This window comes from Leucopleurus acutus, assembly GCF_964270905.1.
Source record: "Leucopleurus acutus genome assembly, chromosome: 12".
Taxonomy (NCBI): domain Eukaryota; kingdom Metazoa; phylum Chordata; class Mammalia; order Artiodactyla; family Delphinidae; genus Leucopleurus; species Leucopleurus acutus.
In genome coordinates this window covers 47,044,575-47,070,856 of record NC_139154.1, presented here as the reverse complement: position 1 = coordinate 47,070,856, position 26,282 = coordinate 47,044,575, and the positions used below count along the sequence as shown (strand labels likewise).

Below are 26,282 nucleotides of genomic sequence, written 5' to 3'. Positions count from 1 at the left end.
TGCTGAGCTGAATTAACACGGAAAGATCACTCAGGGCAGGGTCTCGCGCTCGAGGTGCGGATGAATGATTCATGGGGGTGGTTCTTTGCATTCTTTACCTTGTAGTCACGTCGGGCCGAGCATCCAGCCGGCGGGGCACATACCTGTGGAGTTGGAACGCAACTCCGCAGCCCGCAGCTGGCTCACGGGAAAAGCCCGCAGGGGGCAAGTTTACTCCGCCCGCCCGGAACCCGGCCGCAGGGGGCGGGCCTCGAGGGGAACTCTGCCCGCTGGCCCGCCCCCTCCTCGGCGCGGCGGAAGCTCCGCCCCCAGCCGCGCGCTCGCGCAGGCGGCGCGTGCCCGGCCCCCGCCCTGCGCCCTCGCGCCCCCGCGCCCTCGCGCCCTCGCACCGGGGGCGGGCTCGCTGCGCGTGCCGGGCGGGAAGCGGCGCGAGCCGGGTTCCTGAGAACGTTCGCCGCGGGGGCGGCTACGGGGCCTGAGCGGGCGCCGCCGCCTCAGCCTCGGAGGCCGGGCCGGAGGAGGCGGAGGAGGCTGCGGCCGCCGGAGACCTTTTCGACGCCCCCAGCTCCGGCCGGGAAGTGAGTACTGCGGGGGTTTGTGGCGGCCGCCGCAGGCTGCGGGAGAGGAGCGCGGTGCCAGAGCCTCGCGCCCGCGAGAAGCGGGAAGGAGCCCGCGCAGCGCCCTTACCTCGGGAGCCTGCGGGGGTGCAGGGCCGGGAGCGGCGGAGACGGCGCGCCGGGAGCCGGGGCCGCTGCACAGCGCGCGCTGTGAGGGGAGACGGCGCCGCGCGCCCGGACCTGGAGGGGCGAGCGCGGGGGATGGAGCGGAGCTCCGGGCCGCCGCCGCCGGGCTCTGAGCCCCGGGCCGCGGAGGGGGCTCCGGGGTCCCGAGCGCGCTTTGGTCGTAGGGTGCCGAGCCGGGGTGCGGGCGTAGGGCTGATGCTGCCCGTGCCCGGCTCGCAGGGAGGAGGCTCTCTGCCTTAGGTGTTTAAGGGGGCGAAGGAGGCAGGTCCTGGCAGAGGGCAGGTGAGGCAGGCAGGCCCTGGCAGAGGGAAAGGAATTTATTTCACATCACCTCAAAACACTATTTCCCGAGGCACCTATCAGTGAACCTGTGCACCGAGGTCACCCGTTAAAGGAAAGTGTCCTGAGAGGAGGAAGGATGCAGCTAACGAATGCTTGCTGTTAAATTCCTGTGCCAGGCCTTGGGATTAGGGAGACCTTCCAGCAGCCTCAGCAAACGTTTATTGGTTAGGTACCTTGGGTAGAGAGCCGTGGTCAGTACTGGGGCCACAAAATTGTGTAAAACACAACCATCATTCACTCTTTAAGTGCTGGCAATTCGGTTGTAAAGGTGTGCGTATGAAGTACAAAGCAACATTGAATTTTGTCTCATCCACTTTAGGTCTCTTTTCCCCATATTGGGAAATTGGAGCCATAAAATTGCTTGCTTTGAGGATTAAAGCAGGAGGGTCAAAGAAGCTTGTGGGAGGTACTTGGGAGAGTTTTGAAGGAACTTCTGCGTAACATTTAAAGAGAGAGAAGGGAAACGGAGATTGGAAAGAGAAAAGAAGTTACCTTTCTTCCCGGGTAGAATGAAGCTCCATGACTATTAACTGCTAAATCCTCAGTGACAAGAAAGGTGCCTGACCCACAGCAGGCACTAAATACCTACGTATTATTGCCTGAATGAATGAACCAAGCAAGGTTTTGCTCTATTTTACACAGAGCACTATTGATAAGTCTGGTGTTAGGGATGGCTGAATGGACTTCCCTTGTTCCTCCGGTTCTCTTTTTTTTTTTTTTGCCGTGTGAGGTAACAGGTTCTTAGGTCTGGGCATTTAAAGTGATGGCTAAGGTGATGGAGTTGTCATATCTTGTGGTCATGCTGCCACTTTCACATCTTTATTGCATGTTGGCTGCCAGGAGCTTTACTCCTTGGGCCCTTGCTTCAAATCATCCCGTTCTGGCCCTTTTCTATCACTTGAGGAAGGAGAGTACTTTTGTTTAGAAAACACTTTTTCATTTTTATCTTGGTTCTTAGATCTGTCATAAGAGGATGTACCTCTGCTCTTCTGTAAGGGCTGGGATTCTGCCTTTTTTCTGCCTTGGTTGGATTTCTGGACTCTCGAGCTCCAGGCTGCTGTTTCAGTTGCCTGGGTTGCAGTGCCTGTTGGGTTACTTTGCCTGCCAAATTAAAACTTGACCTTTTATGAGTTCTGTGAGAATTTTTATCGTACATAAGTGGAATTACTTTTGAAGGGGGTTGTGTAGTCAAGGTAGTGTTGGCAAGGCTTTTGAGTGTCCACTATGTGTGAGAGACAAAATTTCTGCTTAGTTAGGAAATCAGATTTAAAACCAATAGAATGCCAAGTTACCACTTGTTTTATATCTTTAGTATAAATCTCTCAGGACCTAGGTTTCCTTATATAAAAATAAAATATTAATTCAAATTTGGCATTGTGCAGTAAGCCTTGAAGAACTAAGTTAATTTCTCTTTAGTTTTATGACTGTGTACTTAAGAGTGCAACCAGCAGGTGTCTACTAGTTCTTATTTTGGGATGCCTAGGTCCTGTAATTTTGGATGCCTTGTTCTAGGTTTTCTCAGTGATATTGTATTTTATTTATTTATATATTTAATTTACATTTATTTTGAAATCAGCTTTACTGATGTCTGCACAGATGTCCTGTGCAGAGCTGGTCTAGTGGGGTTATGTCTGATAAACCCACTGTAAGTTGAAAGTATGGTAAGTTGAAAATGCATTTAATACACCCAACCTACCGAACATCATAGCTTAGGCTAGCCTACCTTAAACATGCTCAGAACACTTACATTAGCCTACAGTTGGGCAAAACCATCTAACACAATGCCTATTTCATAATAAACTGTTGAATGTCTCATGTAATTTATTGAATACCGTACTGAAAGTGAAAAACAGAATGGTTGTAAGTATCTGGGTTGTTTACTCTTGTGGCTCACCAGGAGCTGTGGCTCATTGCCGCTGCCCAGCATCACGGGAGAGTATCATACTGCATATTGCCAGCCAGGGAAAGGATCAAAATTCAGATTTGAAGTACAGTTTCTACTGAATGTGTATTGCTTTCGCACCATCTAAAGTCAAACCATTGTAAGTTGGGGACTGTCTATACTTTGTAACCACTATCTCAATCAAGATATAGAAATTTACATCACCGTAGAAACTCCCTCATGCTGGTTTGCAGTAAATACTCTCATCACCTCTCATTTTATTTATTTCTAGTTATACAAGTATCAGGGCTGTGGCATCTAGTGCAGGAAGTATACTGCCCAGTTTTAGGGGATGCCATTCACATCGGAGTGCCTGTGAATGGCAGCTCCTGGAGTTGTATTGTGCAGTCTGGGGCTGTGTACTGCAGCTCTGCAAATGGCTCATGAATGCACACTGTCTTATTAAATGCTTAAACGTTACAGACAGAATACAAGGCTCCTTGACCCACTCCCTTCTCCACCAAAACGGCAGTTATCAGTTTGTTGTGATCCTTCCAGACCTTTCTCTATGCATTTTCATCTATATATAGATAATACGGGAAGAAGTAGGGTTTCCTCCGATGCCCACATTAATGACATGATACTGTAGACATTGGTCTGCAACTTATTCCTAACAGAATGTCTGAGATCTTTCCATGATGGAACATAAAGATCTACCTGGTTCTTCTTGACTACTACACAATACCATACATAGTATATATTGTACTGTAGTTTATTTAATCCTCTCCTCATTAATGGCCATTAAAGCTGTTTGCCATTTCACTATTGCTGCAGTGAGTGCAAAGTAGAATTGCTGGGTCAAAGGGGTGCATGCTTTAAATTAATTGATGGAGGTTTAACCATGTTGCCACTTGTGGATCTGGTTCATTTATTTTTAAAAGCTGAGTAGTGTTCAGTTGTAGACTTAAATCACTGTTTATGTATCCTCCACTAACTGTGGGGCAGTTAGGTTACTTTGGATACTAATTCATTGCTGGATTTATGTGTTGCCAAAGCATCCTGCCAGTCTGAGGCTTGCCTTTTCCTTTTGTTAACAGTGTCTTTAGTTGTATACAAGTTTTACATTTTAATGTTATATTTATGGAAAATTTTACACTAAATTAACAAAATTTGTTTCTGTGTCTGGTTTAAGTAAATTTTCTCTACCCCAGGGTATGAATTCTATATATCTGTATTTTCTTCTAAAATTAAAAAAGAAGTTTTGCTTTCTTTGTGGAATTTCTGTATGGTGTAATGAAGTGATATATATTTTTTTCAATTTGGAAAACCAGTTTTTCAGCACTTTTCCTCATTTTTTTTTATTGTGGCAAAATATACACAACATAAAGTTTACTATTTTAACCATTTTTAATTGTACAGTTCTGTGGCATTAAGTACATTTACATTGTTGTATAAACATCACTATCCATTTCCAGAACATTTTATCTTTCTCAACTGAAACTCTGTATCCATTAAACACTGATTCCGCATTCTTTTCTCCCTCCAGCCCCTGGCAACCACCATTCTGCTTTCTGTCTCTGTGAAGTTGACTACTCTCGGCACCTTCTATAAGTGGAATCATACAGTATTTGTCCTTTTGTGTCTGACTTATTTCATTTAGCATAATGTCTTCAGAGTTCATCTATATTGTAACATGTGTCAGGATTTCCTTTTTTTTTGACCCCGCCTCGAGGCTTGTGGAATCTTAGTTCCCTGACTAGGGATTGAACCCAGGCGCTCGGCATTGAAAACGCCAAGTCCTAACCACTGGACCTCCAGGGAATTCCCAGGATTTCCTTATTTTTTAAGGCTGAATACTATTCTGTTGTACGCATACATTATGTTTGCTTTTTCATTCATCCATCAATGGACACTTGGGTTGCTTCTGTCTTTTGGCTATTGTGAATAATGCCGCTATGAACATGGGTGTGCAAATATCTGTTCAAAGCCCTGCTTTCAATTCTTTTGTGTATACACCCAGAAGTGGAACTGTCCATGATATTAAAAAAATTATGTACATAACTGAATATGACCAAAATGGGTGGATAGTACAGAGAGTTCCTATAAACCCCCTCTTCTTCAGGGGCACTTTCCCGTTATTAACATCTTGCATTAGTGTGGTACATTTGTTACAACTGATGAATAAATATTGATACATTATTATTAACTTAAGTTCATGGTTTATATTAGGCTTCTGCTCTTTGTGTTGTACAGTTCTATGGGTTTTGACAAATGCAAAATGTTATCACATGACATTTCATGTAATGTCATTGCAGTATCATGCAGAATAATTTCATTGCTCTAAAATCCCCTGTATTCCACCCATTCATTCCCCCCTCCCTCCTGCTGAGCTGATAACAACTGATTATTTTACTGTGTCTATAGTTTTTGGTTTTTTAAAATAAATTTATTTATTTTATTTTTGGCTGCATTGGGTCTTTGTTGTTGCGCGCGGGCTTTTCTCTAGTTGCGGCAAGCGGGGGGGGGCTACACTTGGTTGTGGTGCGCGGGCTTCTCATTGCGGTGGATTCTCTTGTTGCGGAGCATGGGATCTAGGCGCGTGGACTTCAGTAGTTGTGGCACGTGGGCTCACTAGTTGTGGCTCGTGGGCTCTAGAGCGCTGGCTCAGTAGTTGTGGCTCATGGGCTTAGTTGCTCTGCGGCATGTGGGATCTTCCCGGACCAGGGCTCAAACCCGTGTCCCCTGCATTGGCAGGCGGGTTCTTAACCACTGTGCCACCAGGGAAGCCTTGTGTCTATAGTTTTGCCTTTTCCAGAGTGTCATATGGCTTGGATCATGCAGTATTCTAGGCTTTCAGACTGGTCTCTTTCACTTAGCATTATGCCTTTACATTTCCTCTATCTTTTCTTGGCTTGATAGCTCATTTCTTTTTATTGCTGAATAATATTTCATCGTATGAAAGTACCACAGTTTGTTTATCCATTCATCTATTGAAGGACATCTTGGTTACTTCTAGTTTTTGGCAGTTATGAGTAAGCTTCTATAAATATTCATGTGCAGGTTTTTGTGTGGACATAAGTTTTCAGCTTTCTTGGGTAAATACCTAGGAGCGTGATTGCTGGATCGTATGGTAAAGGTATCTTTAGCTTTGTAAGAAACTGCCTGTCCAATTTTGCATTCCCAATAATTTTAAAATTGTATATCCTAGCACCCTAAATGTACTTAAAAAAAAATCTTTGTCAGACTGTTCTGTAAAATTAAACCGCATCTGGTATGAATTTATATTCTAATTGTTGCTTTTGTTGGCTGTCTTTCTTAGCATTATACTTCTTTATATGTTTTTTTTTTTTTTTTTTTTTTTTTGCGGGACGCGGGCCTCTCACTGTTGTGGCCTCTCCCGTTGCGGAGCACAGGCTCTGGATGCACAGGCTCAGCGGCCATGGCTCACGGGCCTAGCCGCTCTGCGGCATGTGGGATCTTCCCAGACCAGGGCACGAACCCGTGACCCCTGCATCGGCAGGCGGACTCTCAACCACTGCGCCACCAGGGAAGCCCTCTTTATATGTTTTGAAGTTTTGATTTACAGACTTATTTGAGGGTGAGTACTTTTGCTTTTGTGTCTCTTATTTCTGTGCTCACCCTTCTCTGTGTGGCGATATTTCAGGTGCTTCCACGGATTGGACTCTAGTCAAGAAATCAGATATGATAATGGTCAGGGTCCTGCTCTTTGAGGTAATTGGGGCTCTTTTAGATCTGCTCACAGAGTGTGTGAATGTCTTGGTTCATTTCCTGGTCATGAGGCTGTGTTTTTATCTTCTCACTTTTCAGAGCCCAGAGCACCACATAAACCATAGTTCTAGGCAGAGACTGACAGCAGTACTTTTTCACTTCCTTTCAGCTCTAGCCTCATCCTTGGCTTTAAGCAGTGAATCTGGCTCAGATGTCTCCTGTTTCTCCACCTCTTTCACTCTGTGTCACTGTTGCCCTGAAGGAAGTATACACCTGCTTCTAGACTCAGAGTCCAGCAAGCCTGTAGCTTCAGTGCTGCTCACAGTTTTGTGTATCTGTTCTGTTTCTGATCCACGTGGAAGGTTGTCTTGTTTTTGAGTCTTTTTAGTAACTTAAAAAATATATTTAAACATATCTATTACTGTGTATTTGGAGCAGAGGGGATGCATTGAAGTGTTTACTTACTGGGCTGCTTTGACTAGAAGACTTAATTGACCAGGCTTCTTTCTAAACATGATACCCCTTATCTTGTTTTCTGTGTTATTGCAATGCCTAGACCCTCCAGTGCAAAAGTTGAATAGCAGTGATGATAATGGGCATTTTAATCTTTTTCCTGAATGGGAATGCTTCCAGTGTTTCACTGTTAGATATGATACTTACTAAAGGTTTCTGGTAGGTGTCTTTTGTCAATTTAAGGAGGTTTCCTTCTATTCTTGGTTTATATTTTTACTGGATGTTGAATTTTATTGCTTTTTGGCATTTGTTGAAATTATCATTGATTTCTCTTTAATATGTTAAGAGTAGGACAGACCTTTCCGAGTTGCAGATACCTGAGAGAAACAGATATATTGTATTTGATTTACTTGTTAATACATTTTTTTTTTCTTTTTTGCGATACGCGGGCCTCTCACAGCTGTGGCCTCTCCCGTTGCGGAGCGCAGGCTCCGGACGCGCAGGCTCAGCGGCCATGGCTCACGGGCCCAGCCGCTCCGCGGCATGTGGGATCTTCCCGGACGGGGGAACGAACCTGTGTCCCCTGCATCGGCAGGCGGACTCTCAACCACTGCGCCACCAGGGAAGCCCGTTAATACATTTTTAACAACCAAAAAATGAACTTTTAAAGAAAACACATTTTGATCTTGAATTTTTGTATATTAACAATATTATGTATAAGCTATATATTATAATATTATATATATATATGCTATACATTATGGCATTTCAGCAATAATTAGGTTTGGACCAAATATTCCTGTAACTAAGCCTCACTATAATCAAATAGTGTACAGTAAAAAAAAATTTTTTTGGGGTGGGAGTAACTTTAGGGACTCCATAAGGACTTTTTCAGTCCCTAACCATTCAAGCTTCTTCCTGGCTTCTTTTTCTAGACTCTTTACTCTCTCCTTTTAATTTTTATCTCTGCTTTGCTCTGTCTCCTCTTGCCAGGGAGAGACTTTCTTCTGCAAGTAATAACAACTGTTATTTAGTGTGAGGCTACTGTATTCAAGAGATTTTCATAGATAATGGCTACACTGTAATCTTTACCACTGTGGAAGCTAGGTATGGTATCTCCAGTGTTTGGGTGAGGAAATTGAGCTCAGAGAAGTTAAAACTTGTTTAGGGCCACACAGCTAATCAGTGACAGGAGTGATATTTGAACCAGGTCCAACTTCAAAGCCCATATTCTTTCTATATGCTCTCTCTAAACAAGACTTTTATGTACCAAGTTCAACTTGGGTTTTGTTTTTTTGGCTTACCCACATGATTCCTGCGTGTGGTGATATGACCACTTTGTGTCTCCAATATGGTTTGTGTGAAAATTTTCCTTTAGTCAGGTACTTCATTGCTTTTTTACCGGTGTGATGTTTTACATGTCCTTGAGCAGTTTCTTAAAATGACTAAACCTTTTTTAACTGCACAAACAAAAATAGAATAAATAGTGTCATGGTTAAGCATGTGGGCTCCGGAGTAAACTATGTTGCTTGGACCTTGAGTTTATTTTCCTTTAACTTTTTAAATATTGTGAAATATTGGCCCTCAAAAAGGTATAGAGAATAAAAATTGTGAATACCTGTGTACACACCACTTAAGACACTAGGCTCCTTTTAAAGTTGAACCCCTACTGCTTCCCAGTTGTATTCTCCTCCCCTTCTGAGGGAACCACTATTCTGCATTTGATACTTTTCATTCTTGTACATATTTTCATACTTCTATTACATATGTAAGTAGCCCTAAAATGTATATTGTTTTGCATTAAAAACCCCTTTATATTAACAGTATTAATTATATCTTTTTATAACTTTATTTTTTTTCTCTCAGTATTGTGAGACTTATCCATATGGATATATGTAGCTCTAGTGCATTTATTTTCTTCACTGAATAGGATTCTGTTATTGGGCTATATCACAGTTTTATGTTTTCCTGTGGATTGGCAATTAATGTGTTCTGATTTTATTTGTTACTACAAATAATGCTGCTATTCTTGTCACGTCTCTTTATGTACACATGCATGTTTTTTAGAGTGTGTACTAGGAGTAAACTACTGGTATGTGTGCCATGCACATCTTCAACTTCCGTGTGTATTGCTAAATTCCACTCTGAAGTAGTTTTCCAATTAACATTCACACCAGCGATGTGTGGCTTCTGTTCCTTCCCTGCCTTGTCACCCGTTGGTGTTTTAGGCTTTATAATTTTTGCAAATCTGCTGGATATACCATGCAATCTTATTATATTAATCTTACATGTTTTTCTGATTACTAATGAGTTTGAACATTGCTCCATGTTTTTATTGGCTCTTAAGTTTTCCTCTTCTGTGATTTGCTGGTTTTCATCATTTACCTGTTCTGTTGTGTTGTCTTTTTCAGATGGATTTATAATTTTAAAATACATTTTGGATGCTAATATTTCACATAGATGGCTTCAAAGTTCTTCTTCCAGTTTGTGGCTTCTCTTTTAAAACTTAAAAAAAAAAATAGGATCTTTTGGTGCACTTAAGTTTTGGATTTGTGGTTTTAATTTATTGTTTATGAAATTTTACCTACAGACCACAGGCAGAAAAATTATCCTAGTGTCTTCACATATAGAAAGGTGGTATAATGGACCAGGGGTTAGGGGTTCTGGATTTCTATTTCCATGCCTTTATTGTGAAGTACAACTATAGCCTGAGACTAGACATTTTATTTATTTGGATGTGCAAAATATGAGACCTGGGTATTTCTAAGCTCTTCCATTCTCATTCTCCATTGCTTTGCCTGTGGTTTTTGTAGCTCATAATTAATCATTACTACCAACATGTTAACTGAAATTAAAGATATGAGAACTTAGAAATGAAATTTTGTTAACATCCAGGATTTTGGTATGAAGGCTGCATGCTGCGTATGTGATCAAAAAGAAATACAAATAATTTGATTTAGGTTGGAATACATTTAATTGGTCTTATTTTTTTCACTAATTCCAAAGTCATTTGAAAAAGTAATTCTTATATATCTTTTTAAAACACGCTTTAGGGTTTTTTTTTTAACTATAACTATAGAAATAACTAACAAGGATACTTTGTTCCTGAAATATGACTATGAAAACTAAAGCTTTGTGTCATTTCAAGAATGTACTCTTTTCTTTATTGTTCATGTTTTTATAAATTTATTTATTTTACTTATTTATTATTTTTGGCTGCATTGGATCTTCATTGCTGTGCATGCGTGGGCTTTCTCTAGTTGTGGCGAGTGGGGGCTACTCTTCGTTGCGGTGCACGGGCTTCTCATTGCGGTGGCTTCTCTTGTTGCGGAGCATGGGCTCTAGGCAAGTGGGCTTCAGTAGTTGTGACACATGGGTTCAGTAGTTATGGCTCATGGGCTCTAGAGCACAGGCTCAGTAATTGTGGCGCATGGGCTTAGTTGCTCTGCGGCATGTGGGATCTTCCTGGACCAGGGTTCAAACCCATGTCCCCTGCATTGGCAGGCAGATTCTTAACCACAGAGCCACCAGGGAAGCCCAGTTCATATGGTTTTAATATTTGCTTATTAGGTAAGTAGTTTAGTATCTTTGCTTAGAACTAAAATTTCGTCTTTATGAACTAAGCAGCCCATGGCAGGTTTTAGGAAAAACTATGAGGTTTGTCTTTAGCAGACTAGAGGTGTCTGTTTCTCCTTTTTGTGCCTTACTTTCCCCCAGTTTTCTTCCTTCCTTCCTTCCTTTTTTCTTTTGGCTGCGGCATGTGACTTGTAGGATCTCAGTTCCCTGATCAGCGATTGAACCTGGGCCATGGCAGTGAAAGTGCTGAGTCCTAACCAGTAGACCACCCGGGAACTCCCCTGCCCCAATTTTCTTATATTCTATTTTCTGATTCCTTGGGAACACGGCATTTCTAGCTCTTTTACCGCCTTTCAATTTTGTTAAAACCCTTTCTCTATTCCAGACTTTTTTTTTTTTTTTTTGGCTGCGTTGGGTCTTTGTTGCTGTGCACGGGCTTTCTCTAGTTGCGGCGAGTGGGGGCTACTCTTCATTACGGTGTGCGGGCTTCTCATTGCGGTGGCTTCTCTTGTTGCGGAGCACGGGCTCTAGGTGCGTGGGCTTCAGTAGTTGTGGCACATGGTCTCAGTATTTGTGGCTCGTGGGCTCTAGAGCACAGGCTCAGCAGTTGTGGCGCATGGCCGTAGTTGCTCTGCGGCACGTGGGATCCTCCCGGACCAGGGCTCGAACTCGTGTCCCCTGCATTGGCAGGCAGATTCTTAACCACTGCACCACCAGGGAAGTCCCTCTATTCCAGATTTAAAATGTTGTAAATGATTGATAAAAAAGTATTTTCTCTTCTTCCAGCTCTATATTTTTATGCTTTTAAATAAATCAGAAAAACTGTAAATTAAGGAAAAAGAGTCTTGCCAATAGAATTCTAGTCTAGGCATCATTCAAGAGGGTAGTTACATAATAATATCAATAATAATAATAATAGCAGCTAACATTTATTAGGCTCTTGTTTTGTGCCAGGCATTGTGCTAAATGCTTTACATAATTTATTTAACAGTTACCACAGGGGATTCCTGGTTAGGACTATGCGCTTCCACTGCAGGGGGCCTGGGTTTGATCCCTGGTTGGGGAACTAAGATCCCGCAAGCTGCCAGTCAAAATCAAAAACACCAGTTACCACAGCCCTGGGAGGTTGTATTTGCTATTCAGAACTCTAGTAATGGAGCGCAGTCACTGAATATTTTTTATTGGAACGTAGAGAACTTTTTCAGATTTGTAAAATCAAACAAACAAACCAAAAAACCCAATCTCTAGGGCTTTACCAATGTTTACTTTCCCTGGCTTTTTTTTTTTTTTTTAATCTGAAAGAGAAGAGAAAAGAAAAGAAGTATTAGGGGAAGGATAGTTGAGAATTTTCCTGAAATAAGCAAGGAAGTTAGTTCTCTTATAGGGGAGTTTGATTAGTTCCAGTTAAGAACGTGTTAGTGACAAGCACAGTGATCTCTGACTTCTAAATTTGAGGAGCATCCAGAGAAAAACTGACAGGAGTTTTGCTGGCAGAAAATGAACTTACACAAGAAGTTTTGACACCTAGGTGCTTTGAAGTAACTGAGAGCTGGAAGTTAAGACATTAACAAAAAGATTCAGGGGAAGTGAGGGTTACTTAACACTTAGGTGTAGTATAGAGACTTTCTGGAAACATTTCTAGAGCCTGCTTTCTTTCCTTTAGTCTTTACTGTGGGATTTACTTAACTTCTGCCTGCAAACAGTCTAGCTCTGGAACACATTGCTTCCCTGACAGGGCTAATGAGGGTCCAGACGTTTTGCTGCACTAGCCTCCTGACCCTGTTTAACTGTGACCTAAGGTCTGCGCAGCACCAGGGCTTGGGGACCTGTATTCTTTCCTGAGTCCTGGAGTCGCCGTGTTTGCCCTGGAGGGGGTGATGTGGCACAGTGGAAAGAGAATAGGCTTTATTGTCAGATTGGTTGCCTACTCCACGAATTAACTAGCTTTGGAATGTTAGGCCAAGTTAACTAACCACTTAGGCTCTAAATTTCCTCATCTGATTCTGCCATTCACATTCCTTATTTGCTCCTCAAGCCTAGCGCAGTCTCATCTTTTCATTCTAGTTTTTTTTAAGAGTAATGGTTTCCAAAGTGGGAGGCGTGCAAAATGATCATCTAGGCAGGGTATAACAAGAAAAAAAAAAGGGCAATTAACTTTACTAATATTTAAATCATAGTTTGACACTTTACTCCGTCTGTATGTCTGATGATATACATCAGGTACGGAAAGTGAGGTAACCTGAAGGGAGGATCATGGGCACGCCACAACCTGGAGGGGCCGACAGTGTGAGCCTCCTTATTTGTTTGCTTACATTCTGTTTGGACATACTACAGTTAACCTCTACCTGGTTTAGGGATCTTTCAGATTATATTATCTGATTTGCATGAAATGAAGCTTGCTGAATGAATAGACGAAGGGCTTAAAAAGATTCCTGCAAAGAATCTGCAGATTGAAGTTTCAGATTCAACTGAAGACTGAAGTGCTAATGCAAGGACACATGAACAGCAGGAAACAAAGGGAGCTGGTACTTCTATTTATATTATGAGCTTGTTTTCAGTCACATGCAAAGTACAAAACAATAATGGTCTAAGCAGATTGAAAAGGAATCACTAAAAAAAACCCCAAAAAAACCCTTAACATTGTTAAAAATACTATTTGATGTATGGGTTTATATATACCATTGAGTATATTGTGCCTTAAGGTATTTGCTTAATGATATTATGAGGCTAATATGGTCAGTTGAGATATTTTAAAATGAAGCATTCCGAATATGAAGACAAACTTACTGAGCTTTTTTCAGTGATGATTATAGTTGTGTGCTAATTACTATCTTTTATTTTTTTTGCCTGCGTCGGGTCTTGGTTGCGGCGTGCGGGCTCTTCGTTGTGGCGTGCGGATTTCTCTCTAGTTGTGGCTCAGGGGTTTCTCTCTAGTTGTGGCACGCGGGCTCCAGAGTGTGTGGGCTCTGTAGTTTGAGGCACTTGGGCTCTAGGTGAGGCGCGCGGGCTTAGTTTCCCCAAGGCATGTGGGATCTTAGTTCCCCGACCAGGGATCAAACCCATGCCCCCTGCATTGGAAGGCGGATTCTTTACCACTGGACTACCAGAGAGGTCCCTGATTAATGTCTTAAAATTTTATTAACTTAATGATATATTTTTGGAAATTTCTTTGGAGATTTCTTACTTCAGGAGTAAAAGACAAAAAGCCATAAACTTTTCTTCTTCCCGTTTTAGTAAAACTGGCTGAAATAATACATAGACAAAAATAACAAGTTTAGTTTGGTGACAAACTAAAAATCCATCCTTTGTTAGCAATACTGTTGGGGTACTCGTAGAAGACATTGCTGAGGTTTTGAAATAATAAATATTATACCAAGTTATGGAGTTTGTGAGCGTTTCTGTATATTTCGATAAAAGTTCAGAGGTTATGGTTCTTGGTGTAGTCCATTTTAATAATAAAATGTATGGAGACCTGCCTCTTTAACCCTCCAGACCACTAAAGGAAAGGTTTACCAGAGAATATACTCTAATGACTTAAAATTTTATTATGAAATAGGGCATATAAAGCATAAAGAATAGTACAGTGTACCCACAACCCTGCCTAATAAATAAATCATAGCTAATAGAGTTGGTATTCCTCTGCAGTCACATTATTCTACTTCCACCTCCAGAGGACTTTGCTTTTCTGAATTTGGTGATGCATGTTTTATGTGCACTTGTAAAGAATTTGTATTTTGTCATTATTGGGTGGGTTGTTCCACAAATGTCAATTAGATCTAGTTGGCTGATGGTGAAGTTGAGTCCTTCCATATTCATCTCGACTTTCTACGTGTATTGATCATAGAAGAGTGTTGAAGTCTCCAAGTATAAGTGTATTTGTCTCTTTCTCCTTTCAGTTCTATCAATTTTTGCTTATTTTAAAGCACTGTGGTTAGGTACAGAGACATTTAAGATTATGTCTTATTAAAGAATTCTGTATGTTACAGGCCCAACAATACAATTTTATTGTTTTATCTATATTGTATTGTATTGTTTTATCTATATTGTATTAAAAAGCAATTGTTTTTTAAGTCAGTTAAGAGAATAAAGGAGAAGAAATATGTAATTGTACTGTCTTTAAAAAAATGAACTTTACTTTTTTAGAACAGTTTTAGATTTACTGAAAAATTGAACAATAATAGTTTCTGTATGTATCCTACACCCTGTTCCCTCTGTTATTAGCATCTTACATTAGTATGGTTCATTTCTTGCAGTTAATGAACCAGTGATGATACATCATTATTAACTAAAATCCATACTTTCTTCAGATTTCCTTAGCGTTTACCTAATGGCCTTTTTCTGTCCCAGAATCCCATCTAGGATACCACATTACATTTAGTTGTCCTCTCCTTAGACTTCTCTTGGATTTGTCGGTTTCTTGGCTTTTTCTGGTCAAGTTTTTGATGAAACTTGACACTTCTGAGGAGTATTGGTCAGGTATTTTGTAAATTTCCCTCAATTGAGATTTGCCTGATGTTTTCCTCATGATTAGACTGGGTTTATGGGTTTTGGAGGGGAAGACCACAGAGGTAAAATGCCATTTTCATCACATCGTGTCAAGGGTCCATACTGTCAGCTTAATTTATCACTGTTGGTGTTGTACTTGATCACCTAGCTGAGGTAATGTTTATCAGGTTTCTCCACTGTCACGTTATTTCCCCCTCCCCCTTCACCTCTTTGGAAGGAAGTCACTGTGTGCAGCTCACACTTAAGGAGGGAGGAGTTATGTTCCACCTTCTTCAGGGCAGAGTCTCCATGTCAATTATTTGGAATTTTTCTGTACAGGATATTTGTCGATTCTTCATTCTCATGTATCAGTATCAACTTAAGGATATTTAATACTACTTTATTTTGTTGCTGAAATTTTTCCAACTTTGGCCATTGGGAGCTCTTTCAGTTAGCCTCTGTGTCCCTTTGATATACCCCTATCATATGGTTTTGTTCCTCCCAGGACTTCTTTACTTTCTATACTACAAGATGCTCCAGGCTCATTGTGTATATTTCTTGCCTCAGGCATTTCTCGGAGGAGCCCTAGTTCCTTTTATTGAAGAACGGTATTATAAACAAAAATTTGGCCACTAAATGTGCTGAGTGCTTTGGGATACTTCTGTTTCTAGGCCCTCTCAGTTGACAGAGCAAGGACATGTACATGTGTATACTAATGCATATACACATACCTACAAATGCTTTTATATGTAACGATCCATATATCTATATTGAGTAAACCATGAAGGTATACTGATGTCTCCAATTGTAATCCATTCCATTACCACCTGGATCATTATAGCTTCTCACCTTGCTTATCTGTAACCTCACACTTCACCATCTGCCATCTGTTTACTTAATTGTTCAGTTATGCATACATGCATAGCAGTATTAGAATTCTTAACCCATAACCTGTGGGAAACCAGAGTACAGTACTTATATATATTTTATTTTGCCTTTAGTTTTAACAGACTCTGTTCACTTCCAGAGTTACTTAGGTTACTATACTTTCCCCCCACCATTCAGTGAGGCTGTTTCATACATTTGTAATACAGTTAGATTGTTTTGTTATATTCTCCATTTCATTCTGGGGTTCTTTGACCCCCTAAAGGATTAAAAAAAATTTTTTTTACATACATTAAGGTTCACTCTGTGTTGTAATTTTCTTTTGGTTTTCACAAATGTGTAGTGTCAGTGTCCACCATTACAGTATCATATGGAAGTTTTATCACCCTAAAACTTCCCCTGTGCTTCACCTATTCATTCCTCTTCGCTTCTTCCCAAATCTCTGGCAACCACTGATTATTTTACCATTTGTATTGCTTTGTTTTTTCTAGAAGGTTATAAAATTGGAATCATATAGTATGTAGCCTTTTCAGACTGGCTTTTTTCACTTAGCAATACGCATTTAAGCTTCAAGTTTTTTCATGGCTTGATAGCTTATTTATTACTGCTGAATAATATTCCATTTATGAAAGTAGTAGTTTATCTATTCACCTATTGAAGGGCATCTTGGTTGCTTTCAGTATTTGGCAGTTGTGAATAAAGCTGGTATAAACATTTGGGTGCAAGTTTTGTGTGAATATACATTTTCCACTTAGTTGGTTAAATACCTAGTGCAATTACTGAATTGTATGGTAAGACTATGATTAGTTTTGTAAGAGACTGCAAAACCGTTTTCCAACCAGGCTGTCTGTGCATTCCCACTAGCAATGGATGAGAGTTCCTGTTGCTCTACATTCTTGTCATCATTTGCTATTGACAGTTTTTTGGATTTTAGCCGTTCTAATAGGTGTATAGTGGTATCTCGTTGTTTTACTCTGTAATTTCCTAATGACAAATGCAGTTGAACCTCTTTTCATATGCTTACCATCCGTATAATTTCTTTGGTAAGGTATCTGTTCAGATCTTTTGATCATTAAATTTATTTATTTATTTTTTGGCTGCGTTGGGTCTTCGTTGCTGCGCACGGCCTTTCTCTAGTTGCGGCTAGCGGGGGCTGCTCTTCGTTGCGGTGCGCGGGCTTCAGTAGTTGTGGCACTCGGGCTGAGTAGTTGTGGCTTGAGGGCTCTAGAGCACTGGCTTAGTTGCTCCGCGGCATGAGGGATCTTCCCGCACCAGGGCTCAAATCTGTGTCCCCTGCAGTGGCAGGCGGATTCTTAACCACTGCACCACCAGGGAAGCCCTGATCATTTTAAAATTGGGCTGTTTTCTTATTGTTGAGTTTTAAGAGTTCTTTTCATAATTTGAATACAAATTCTTCATCAGATATGTGTTTTGAAAATATTTCTTTCACTCTGGGGCTTGTCTTTTCATTCTGTTCATAGTATCTTTTGCAGAGCAGTTAATTTTGATAAGATGCAGCTTATCAATTTTTCCTTTCATGAATCGTGCATTTTTTCAGTTTGGCCTTGGGCTTGGGTCATTAAATAATCTTTTCTAGGAACCTAACAGTTTCAGCTCCTTTCAGATGGAAGAAACTTTGCTTACATTCTCATAGCTAGGACTCTCGTCTTCTTTCATTTTGTAGACTAAAGCTGTACTCTGGTTCTTCTTCGTTTTTTAAATTTTACTTTAAAGATGTTAACTGTTGCATTGTTCGCAGAAGTAGATAGTTGGAAATAATTGTCAACAGTCAAGGCTTGGATGAATGATCGTGATAAAATTCCATTCTGTCATTCAAAATTGTGGTTTTGAAGAGTATTCAGTGACATGGAAAGGTGTTCAAATATATTGTTAAAGTTTTCCCCCACCTTTTTTGAGCTATAATGACAAATAAAATTGTATATGTTTAAAGTGTACAACATAATTTGATAAATGTATACATTGTGCAGTGATTACTGCAATTAAGTTAATTAGCTCATTCTTTTTTGTGTATGGCGGTGGTGGTTTAAGATCTACTCTCTTAGCAAATTTCAGATATACAGTAGAGTATTATCAACTACAGTCACCATGCTGTGCATTTGATCCCCAGGATTTATTCATCTTGTAACTGAAAGTTTGTATGCTTTGTGTTTCCCCGTTTCTCCCACCCCCCAGCCCCTGGCAGCTACCAATCTACTCTGCTTCTATGATGAGTTTGACTTTTTTTGGTATTATTAGATTCCACATATGAGTGAGATTACATAGTATTTGTCTTTTCTCTGTCTGGCTTATTTCACTTTGTGTTCTGATTATTTTTAATTGGGTGGAATGAAGCCCCTAAGTAGGGTGATCAGGATCCTGTGAAGATCAAACACGTTTGAATAAATGTACCTAGTACATTTCACAGGATGAACCACAGGAAAAAGGGGTTGCAGAGTCCTGAGATCACGGAGTCAGAGAATTTTATTTGTACATTCATGTGGACAAAGATTTTTGGCAGTTGAAATGGGAAAAAAGGGTGGATGTGAGAGTGATTATGAGGAAGGAAATGGCAGTGTTTGAAATCAGAGTTAGTATGTGAAGTGAATGATAAGGAGGTGTTGGTTACTTCTAGATTATGACGCTCAGAAAAGGCAAAGTGCCAGGAGTCCAAGTGGAAGGAAGAAGAGACATGTGTTTACATTCATGTAACTGTTGATCTTTAAAGTTATATCAGGAAGACAAGGACGTAATCAGGTGTGGTAGTAGGGTCAGATCTTTGTTGAGTGTGGACTGTTAAAATCATAATTACAAAGATGGAGGTATGAGGATCCATGGAGCACTGGAATGGAGTCATGCTAAGGCCTGGGGAAATCATTTATAGTAATCTTAATTTATGTGTACCCCATACATTTGGATTTTATGAAATCTGAACTATAAGCTTGGTTGAAATGAAAAGACTTAGTATTTTAGTTTGAGTTCTGTCAGAAGCTGACTCTTAGACAAGGATTTGCGTGCAAGTATTTTGTTTTGGAGGTTATCCCTGCAAACATCAGCAGGGGACCGGGAGGTGAGATGGGGAAGGGAAGTTAGCAGATAAGGGTTTTGTTATCAAGCAAGTTACCGCTGTGGGTGACAGAAGCTTATTCCCACTGGGGAACTCTAGGAGCTTGTGTAAAACATGTCCTCAGATTTACACCCTTTTAGGAGGCAAGGTAGGTAGAGTATATACCAACTAAATCAATCATTGGTTAAGACTGTTTCTAGGGAGTGGTAAATTTATAGCATTTCAGGTCTGACATGCAAGGAACAAAATGGACTTCAGAGGTCAGAGAAAGCCTCGTTTCTCTGTTTAAACAGACAGACAAACAAACAAACAAAATGCAGATGCTGTCAGTCAGTATAGAAGGATTCAGTAAAGGCCAGGAGATATGGGGAAGGGGAACACCCTATTAACTGTTTCCTTAATACTTGCTCTGCAGTTCCAGCATCTCCAGTTCATTTTCTCTAGGCCACCAAAACCCGCATGCCCAGCTTAAATGAGCCAGTCTAGTGGCATATTAGGACTGGCGCCAGGTGTCCTTTTCAGAATATTAAATCCTGGGTCATGGGTTGAGTACCGCCATGGCAACAAACTTTGTCTTACTTTACACTTGGCTCAAGTTCAGCACTCTCAAGGTCCATTCCCAGGTATGTTCTTCCAGTTCCTGTTAGTGCATATCGTCAGGTCCAGCAGCTGTTTTGATGAATCAGCCCTTTTCCATCCAAAGCAGGGACAGTACCTTCCCTTTCTGATGATGTAAGACTTGACCCTAGTTATTAGCGTAGAAGCAGTGAGGGAGGTAGAAACAGATCCTGAGGAGGGTCAGCATCTTTCTAGGCATGCATCTCAGATGAGAACTTTGCATAGTCTTTAGGCAGAGGAGACTGCCCTTGTAGCAAGAGCAGAGAGCCACTTCTTCAGGCCTATAGGGTTCAGGGGAATCTTGGCTGGACTATGAATTCAGTCTTCTTTGTTAAGCTGCCTACTTTCATAAACAGAATTTGAGCCTGATTTTTAGCACAATCTGCTCTCAAGTTGTGGGAGCTGAGGGTTCCTTAAAAAGTGCTGCCATGGAGGTCTCTGGCTCTCATAGCATGCTCTGAGTTGGTACTTGGCTGATTTAAGCCTTGACATTTTCTTTCTTCTGTGCATCCGTCCTACTTAACAAAAGCTCAACCATTTAATTGTCTTTAAAATTCCCAGTCCTCCTGTCTCTCTCAAATGCTAAAGCTATTGTATAAGCCAATTATCTTCTTCTACCTGTGTCCCTTACTAGCTCCACCACTTCATGAGTCTTAGTACTATCCATGCAGCAGCACACCAGGGGTTCTCACCAGGCTACTTACTACCAGCACTGGGATCCTTGTCATCTGTTGGCGAGTGATCCACTTACAGAATTCATCTTGAAGGTCTGTTTTACAGGATCAAATCTGTCTTATTTTGGGTTACCCTAGAAGCAAATGCTCTATAAGGACTCAAATGCAAATTAAAAAAAAAATTTTTTTTTTTAGATCCTAGGAAATACTGGTAGAAGAGTGGAGAAGTAAGACAGAGAAGAAAGTAGCTAATAAAGGATTTCTTATCAGGCACCATGGGAAAGCCAGACGTGTAGTAATGCAGTATTAATTACTATTGCTTTAGGTTGGGTTGGCATGCTTTTACTTACAGGACCAGATGGTAATTATTTTAGACGTTGCATGCCAGATGCTCTCTGTTGAAAACACTCGACTCTGCTGTTGTAGCATGAGAGCATCCTTAGACAATACATAAATGAATAGGTTTGGCTGTGTTCCAGTAAAACTTTATTTGCAAAAACAGGTGGCAGGTCAGATCTGGTCCAGGTACTATAGTTTCTCTAGCTTGCTGACGCCTGCTTTACGTGCTCTCTTGCTTCCAATGCCACAGTAATCACACATGCAGATGTGGGCTCTGAAGTGGCGTCGGCAGTACTTGTAGTTTCGTGGTCGTCCAGATGATCTAAAATATGTTTCTGTTAATTTTTTTGAAGATTAATCTGGAAATAAAGACAAAATTTAGAAAACTGTAATGAAAAACTTAGGGATCTCCAGGAATTCATAATTCTACTCTGAGAAAAAGTGATTTAAAGAAATAGCAAAAGTAGAAGTATATAATAAATGATATATATTATAAAGGACATTATGATTCTCTGTTTTAATCTGTGTTTAGCATTTAAAATTTGTATTACCCAGTGGGAGACCAAGTTTGGGGACAGGGAGGAGGCTTTTGAATATCTTCGTTTCATTATAATTATAGGTTCCTGGTACCAACTCTTGTTTTTTTCTCTAGGACCTAGATTTCATTAGATGTTTGCTGTTTCTGGTTGCTTTTTCTTTGGCTTACTTTCTTTCCGTTTAAAACTGTTTCCTCTTGGGGGCAAATTGTTAGGTAACCATCATGTACATTGAAGCCTATTTGGTAACATTTCAGTGATCTAGGAAAGGGATAGTGTTTTTTTGGCCGTACACGGGCCTCTCACTGTTGTGCCCTCTCCCGTTGCGGAGCACAGGCTCCGGACGCGCAGGCTCAGCGGCCATGGCTCACGGGCCCAGCCGCTCCGCGGCATGTGGGAACTTCCCAGACCGGGGCACGAACCCATGTCCCCTGCATCGGCAGGCGGACTCTCAACCACTGCGCCACCAGGGAAGCCCGGAAAGGGATAGTTTTAATGATCAAAATATTAATTGCAGAATGGTAAGGAATATATTTACATTATAAATTTTCTTTAGGATATATTTATAACTAAACTTTCAGCAGGCACTTTGCTTTAATAGATATGTAATTTGTGTAGTCACCATTTAATTCATGATTCTAACGTATTCGACAATGTTATATAAATCACTCCATGATTTACAGCAGTTTAATCTTCTTAGGGATATTTAGCTTATGCTATTTGTTTAGATATTTTTTTCTTCATAGAGTAAGGCGAAGTTTGGCTGAGATGTCACAGATTTTGCATCAGTAGGGTCCATGCAATGGGCTATTGTGTTCTAGCTTTTTAAGCATAAAGATTTGAAAATACGCATCTAGAGGCAAAAATTGTGAAAGAAGTTTAATGAAAGGGTTGGGATTCTACTCTACCGCTTCTGAGTTGTGTGTCCTTGAGCAAGTTAGTGTTCTTTTCTAGGCATCTGTTTCCTAATCTGTAAAATGGGGATAATAATAATGCCAGCACCCAGAGTTGTTGGGAGGATTAAATGAGATAATGCATGGAAAGAGTTTTTTCTTAAACAGAGTGACTGGCATAGCCAAAGTCATGTGATTAAAAACTTATATTTAGGAGTTCTTTGAGTTTGTGGATGAATACTTTTTTGTTTAATACTTTTTAATATAAAAATAAAAGATTCTATTTATACTTTTTATGTATAAGCTAATTATCCTGATGTTCTTTATTATAGCCTTTCATTATAATTATTACCTAAATTATCTTTAGTAACATGTTTATCTATGTAAAGCAGTAGGAATATGGGGAAAATGTCTCAACTAATCCAGGACTGTGCAGAGAAAACAAAGTTAGAAATAAGACGTGGCCCCATATTTTCAGCACAGGAAGCAAGTGTATGAGCTCATTTAAGTATTGACTTTATAATATTTTAGAAGCTATCAGATAAAGGGACAACAGTTTGTTTTTTTCTGTATCAGGCTTCTACTTTATTTTTACTGATATCCTTTTAATGTATGCATACACAGCTTGGTTTCTTGTACCTCTTCACAACAGACTGATAAGCACTTGGTGGAATTGTCAAATTACACATTGGTTTATTGTATCCTTCTTTGTCTCTAGGATGATTGAGGAAAGTGGGAACAAGCGGAAGACCATGGCAGAGAAGAGGCAGCTGTTCATAGAAATGCGTGAGTCCTGAGTGCTTCTGGAATCCTGTTTGTATGTGTGGGAATGTTTTTTTTTTTTCCCCCGATCAAGTCATAGCATTAATCATAAGTTTTATGTTACAGGCTTTAGAAAGGGAAGAATGGGAGTTAAAGAATCGTGCAGTTGGAGGACACCAAGCCAGAGCATATAGTTTAATTGAATTGACTTGAATTGCTTTCTTCAAGGTCATAAATAAAAAGGCAGAAATGTTACCTAAAATTTCTGTGAGTTTAAGGCATGCCAGTCAATTTAGACTTCTTGCTATAACTCCATTGTTACCATGAGATTGCAGGTGGTGATAGATAATTAATACATTATATTGTGTAAATTACCTTACACTAGATAAAGATTCTAAGGTAGCGAGGACTAAGTGTTAGGAAACACTTAGAGCTGTAGGAAAAAGTAAAAGCAGGAATGTGTACTTTGGTATATTACTTTACTATATACCCTTTGAAATCTTCTGTTAAAAAATTCTTACATTGATGTATGCTTATTTATTCGCATATATTCCTATATTCTTATATGTTTCTTATATGAAACTCAAAGAAAAAGATGGCCAGGAAGAGTAGGCAGTTCCCAGTATTTGAAGGATTGTTTTGTTTTGCGATTGCTCGTCTGTGTGACCTTGACCAGTGCGTTCACACTTGGTGGACCTCAAATTCCTTAGCCAGGAAATAAGGTTATTAGTTTGTACCAATGATTGTGAAACCTTTTAAAAGCACTGTGCTCCTTACAAGGACCTTCAACATGAGTGTCATAAAATTCATTCTGCTTGCCTGAAGCGGGGCGGGGGTGTGTGTGTGTGGGGTGTGGGGGTGTGGGGGAAGTAGGAGTCAGCTTGAGATGGCCCCTGAGGTAGTTGCAGAATTCTAGAATTCTACCTACCACAGAGTGAAAATCAGCAGATCAAGTCTCAGAAGACCCTTCCAACTATCAAGCTAGTTTGTCTTTAGAGTCTTAGTAATGGGAGGCAGAGTTTGACTCAACTCAGACCTACGTTGTCCTGCCAGGCATAGCCCAGATAACTGTTCGTTAAAGGAGGAAAAGAAATTTTTGGCATTGGTTAGGCAGTCGGTCTGGGTGACCTTTAAGAACTTTTGTAGCTCTGAGTCGCTAACTGCTAGTCATCTAAGCCAGACAGCTTGGAGTCACTTCTCTCCACCTCACCTTTCACCTCCAAGGAAATGGCAAAGTGCAGCTGAGTGTTCCCTCAAAAGTGAGTCTTGAATCTGTCTGTTCCTCATACCATGATGGTGTTGAATCCAGGCTCTGCAGTCAGACAGCCTGGGTTTGGATCTAGGCTCCCTCACTTCCTGGCTGTGTAACCTTGGGCAAGTTACCTTCTCTCTCTGTGCTACAGTTTCTTCATCCATAAAATGGGAATTGTACCTACTTCATAGAACTATCATGAAGATTAAATGAGATAGTGTGACTAAAGCACTTAGCACATTGCTTTCCCAGATAAGTAGTTATTTAATGTGGCTAGCTGTGTTTTTTTTAAATTCCTCTTTTTTTTATTGTGGTAAAATATACATAAATCATATTTATTTTAACCATTTATAAATATGCAGTTCAGTGGCATTAAGCTGTGTTTATTATTAATATTTTTATCCTTGTTACTTTTCTAAACTAAAACAGTTGGTTTCTGATCCTTTCCTTCAGTCTTGACACTCTCAAATCGGTGATCTCTGATGCTGCCAGATTGAACCCAGATTTATTCTAGATTACTTCCTTCTTAAATCCCTTCAGGGCTCGTCATCACGGTCCTGAGAAAGCCCAAGCTCCGCAGTGTGCCAGATGAGGCCCTTCTGGACTCTTTTTCTTGGTTCCCAGTTTCCATTACATGCCTTGTGTGTCATTTCCCAGCAGTTCTGAACTGGCTTTCCCCAAGATAGATCGTGTTTTCCATATCCCTGTGCTGTTGCTTATGGGGTTGCCTTCACCTTCATCTGGCTTGTTGTTCCTGCCTACCCTTCCAGACTCAGCAAAAGGACCATCTTTTCATTTAATTTTTAACACATTTACTGAGAATCTGTTACATTCCGGGCACCATTCTAGGTGCTAGGGTTATAGGGGAGAACAAAACACAGTCCCTGACTTCACTCATACCACTTACATTTTAAAAGGGAAACCGACAAAAATGGAAACCAAATAAATAATAATTCCTCATACTAAGAATTACCTGGGGTGCACTCACATGGGCATGTGAGAGAGCATGACTGGGGTAGATATTTGAAGTAGAAATTGGGTATTCTGCAAAGAACTGGGTTTACTACTTAGTGAATGTTATCACTGACACACTAACTTCATATAAGTTACCATTCTCTGTAACAAACTCAAGGATATGAACAGTCTGGGAGATGTTTGGTGGGTATGGCTTCTTGAGCCCCCTCTATTTCTTCTCAGGAGGTATTGCATTGGTGGCAATGGTATCTGCTGTGGGAAGCCCCACTCTCATTTCCAGCATCACCCCAAATCTGCGTTATAATTACTTTCTGAGGATGCAGAAATCACCATTTGCCAGCCTTATGACTTGGCCCTGTCATCTAGGTATTGGGTTGATTTTAGTATGTCAGTTTTGAATCCAATGATCTTTCTCCACTCTTTCATTAGTCTTAATGGTTAGTTTAGACTTCTGCTTAGGTAGGTAACTACATGTACATCATTTTTTAAAAAGACTTTATTTTTTTAGAGCAGTTTTAGGTTCATAGCCAAATGAAAGAGGAAGGAACAGAGCTATCTCATATATACCCCCTGCCCTGGCACATCCATGGTCTCCCCCACTATTAGCACCCACACCAGAGTGGCACGTCCATTACAACTGATGGACCTACATTGACACATCATAATCACTCAAAGTCTATGGTTTACATTAGGGTTCATTCTTGGTGGTGTACGTTCTATGGAACTGCATTATTTTTAAAGAAAGGCCATTTTGACTCTTATTTTTGCAATCCTTATACCTCTTTTTCATGACCTACTGTACTGGTTAGGACCTCAGATATTGTATTTAAGAGTTGGGAAGATAGCAGGCATTCTTGTCTTGTTTTTGACTTGAATGGGAATGGATGTAATATTTCACTATTAAAATGATATTTGTTGTAGGTTTTGTACCCTTCACCAGGTGAAAGATGTACTTTTCTGTCCTAATTTACCAAGAGTTATTACTGTTATTTTCTTTAAATCACGAATGAGTATAGCATTTTATCAGTTGTTTTCTGCTTCTCTTGAGATGATACAGTGACATATAATATATTT

General features: G+C 40.5%; 1 protein-coding gene across 4 annotated transcripts in view; it reads left to right on the top strand.

Moving 5' to 3' along the window:
- The first annotated feature begins 424 nt into the window (after nt 1-424).
- DTNB (dystrobrevin beta) overlaps nt 425-26,282 on the top strand; it is a 245,511-nt gene continuing 219,653 nt past the window's right edge. For 3 of the 4 annotated variants that reach the window (XM_082852176.1, XM_082852174.1, XM_082852175.1), the window contains exons 1-2: nt 456-578; nt 22,938-23,005. In XM_082852176.1, the coding sequence (XP_082708302.1) occupies nt 22,939-23,005 (67 nt within the window). In that variant the 5' untranslated portion in view covers nt 456-578; nt 22,938. Of the gene's footprint in view, nt 579-22,937; nt 23,006-26,282 lie in introns of all 4 variants that reach the window. The other variant, XM_082852177.1, reaches the window with a different exon arrangement.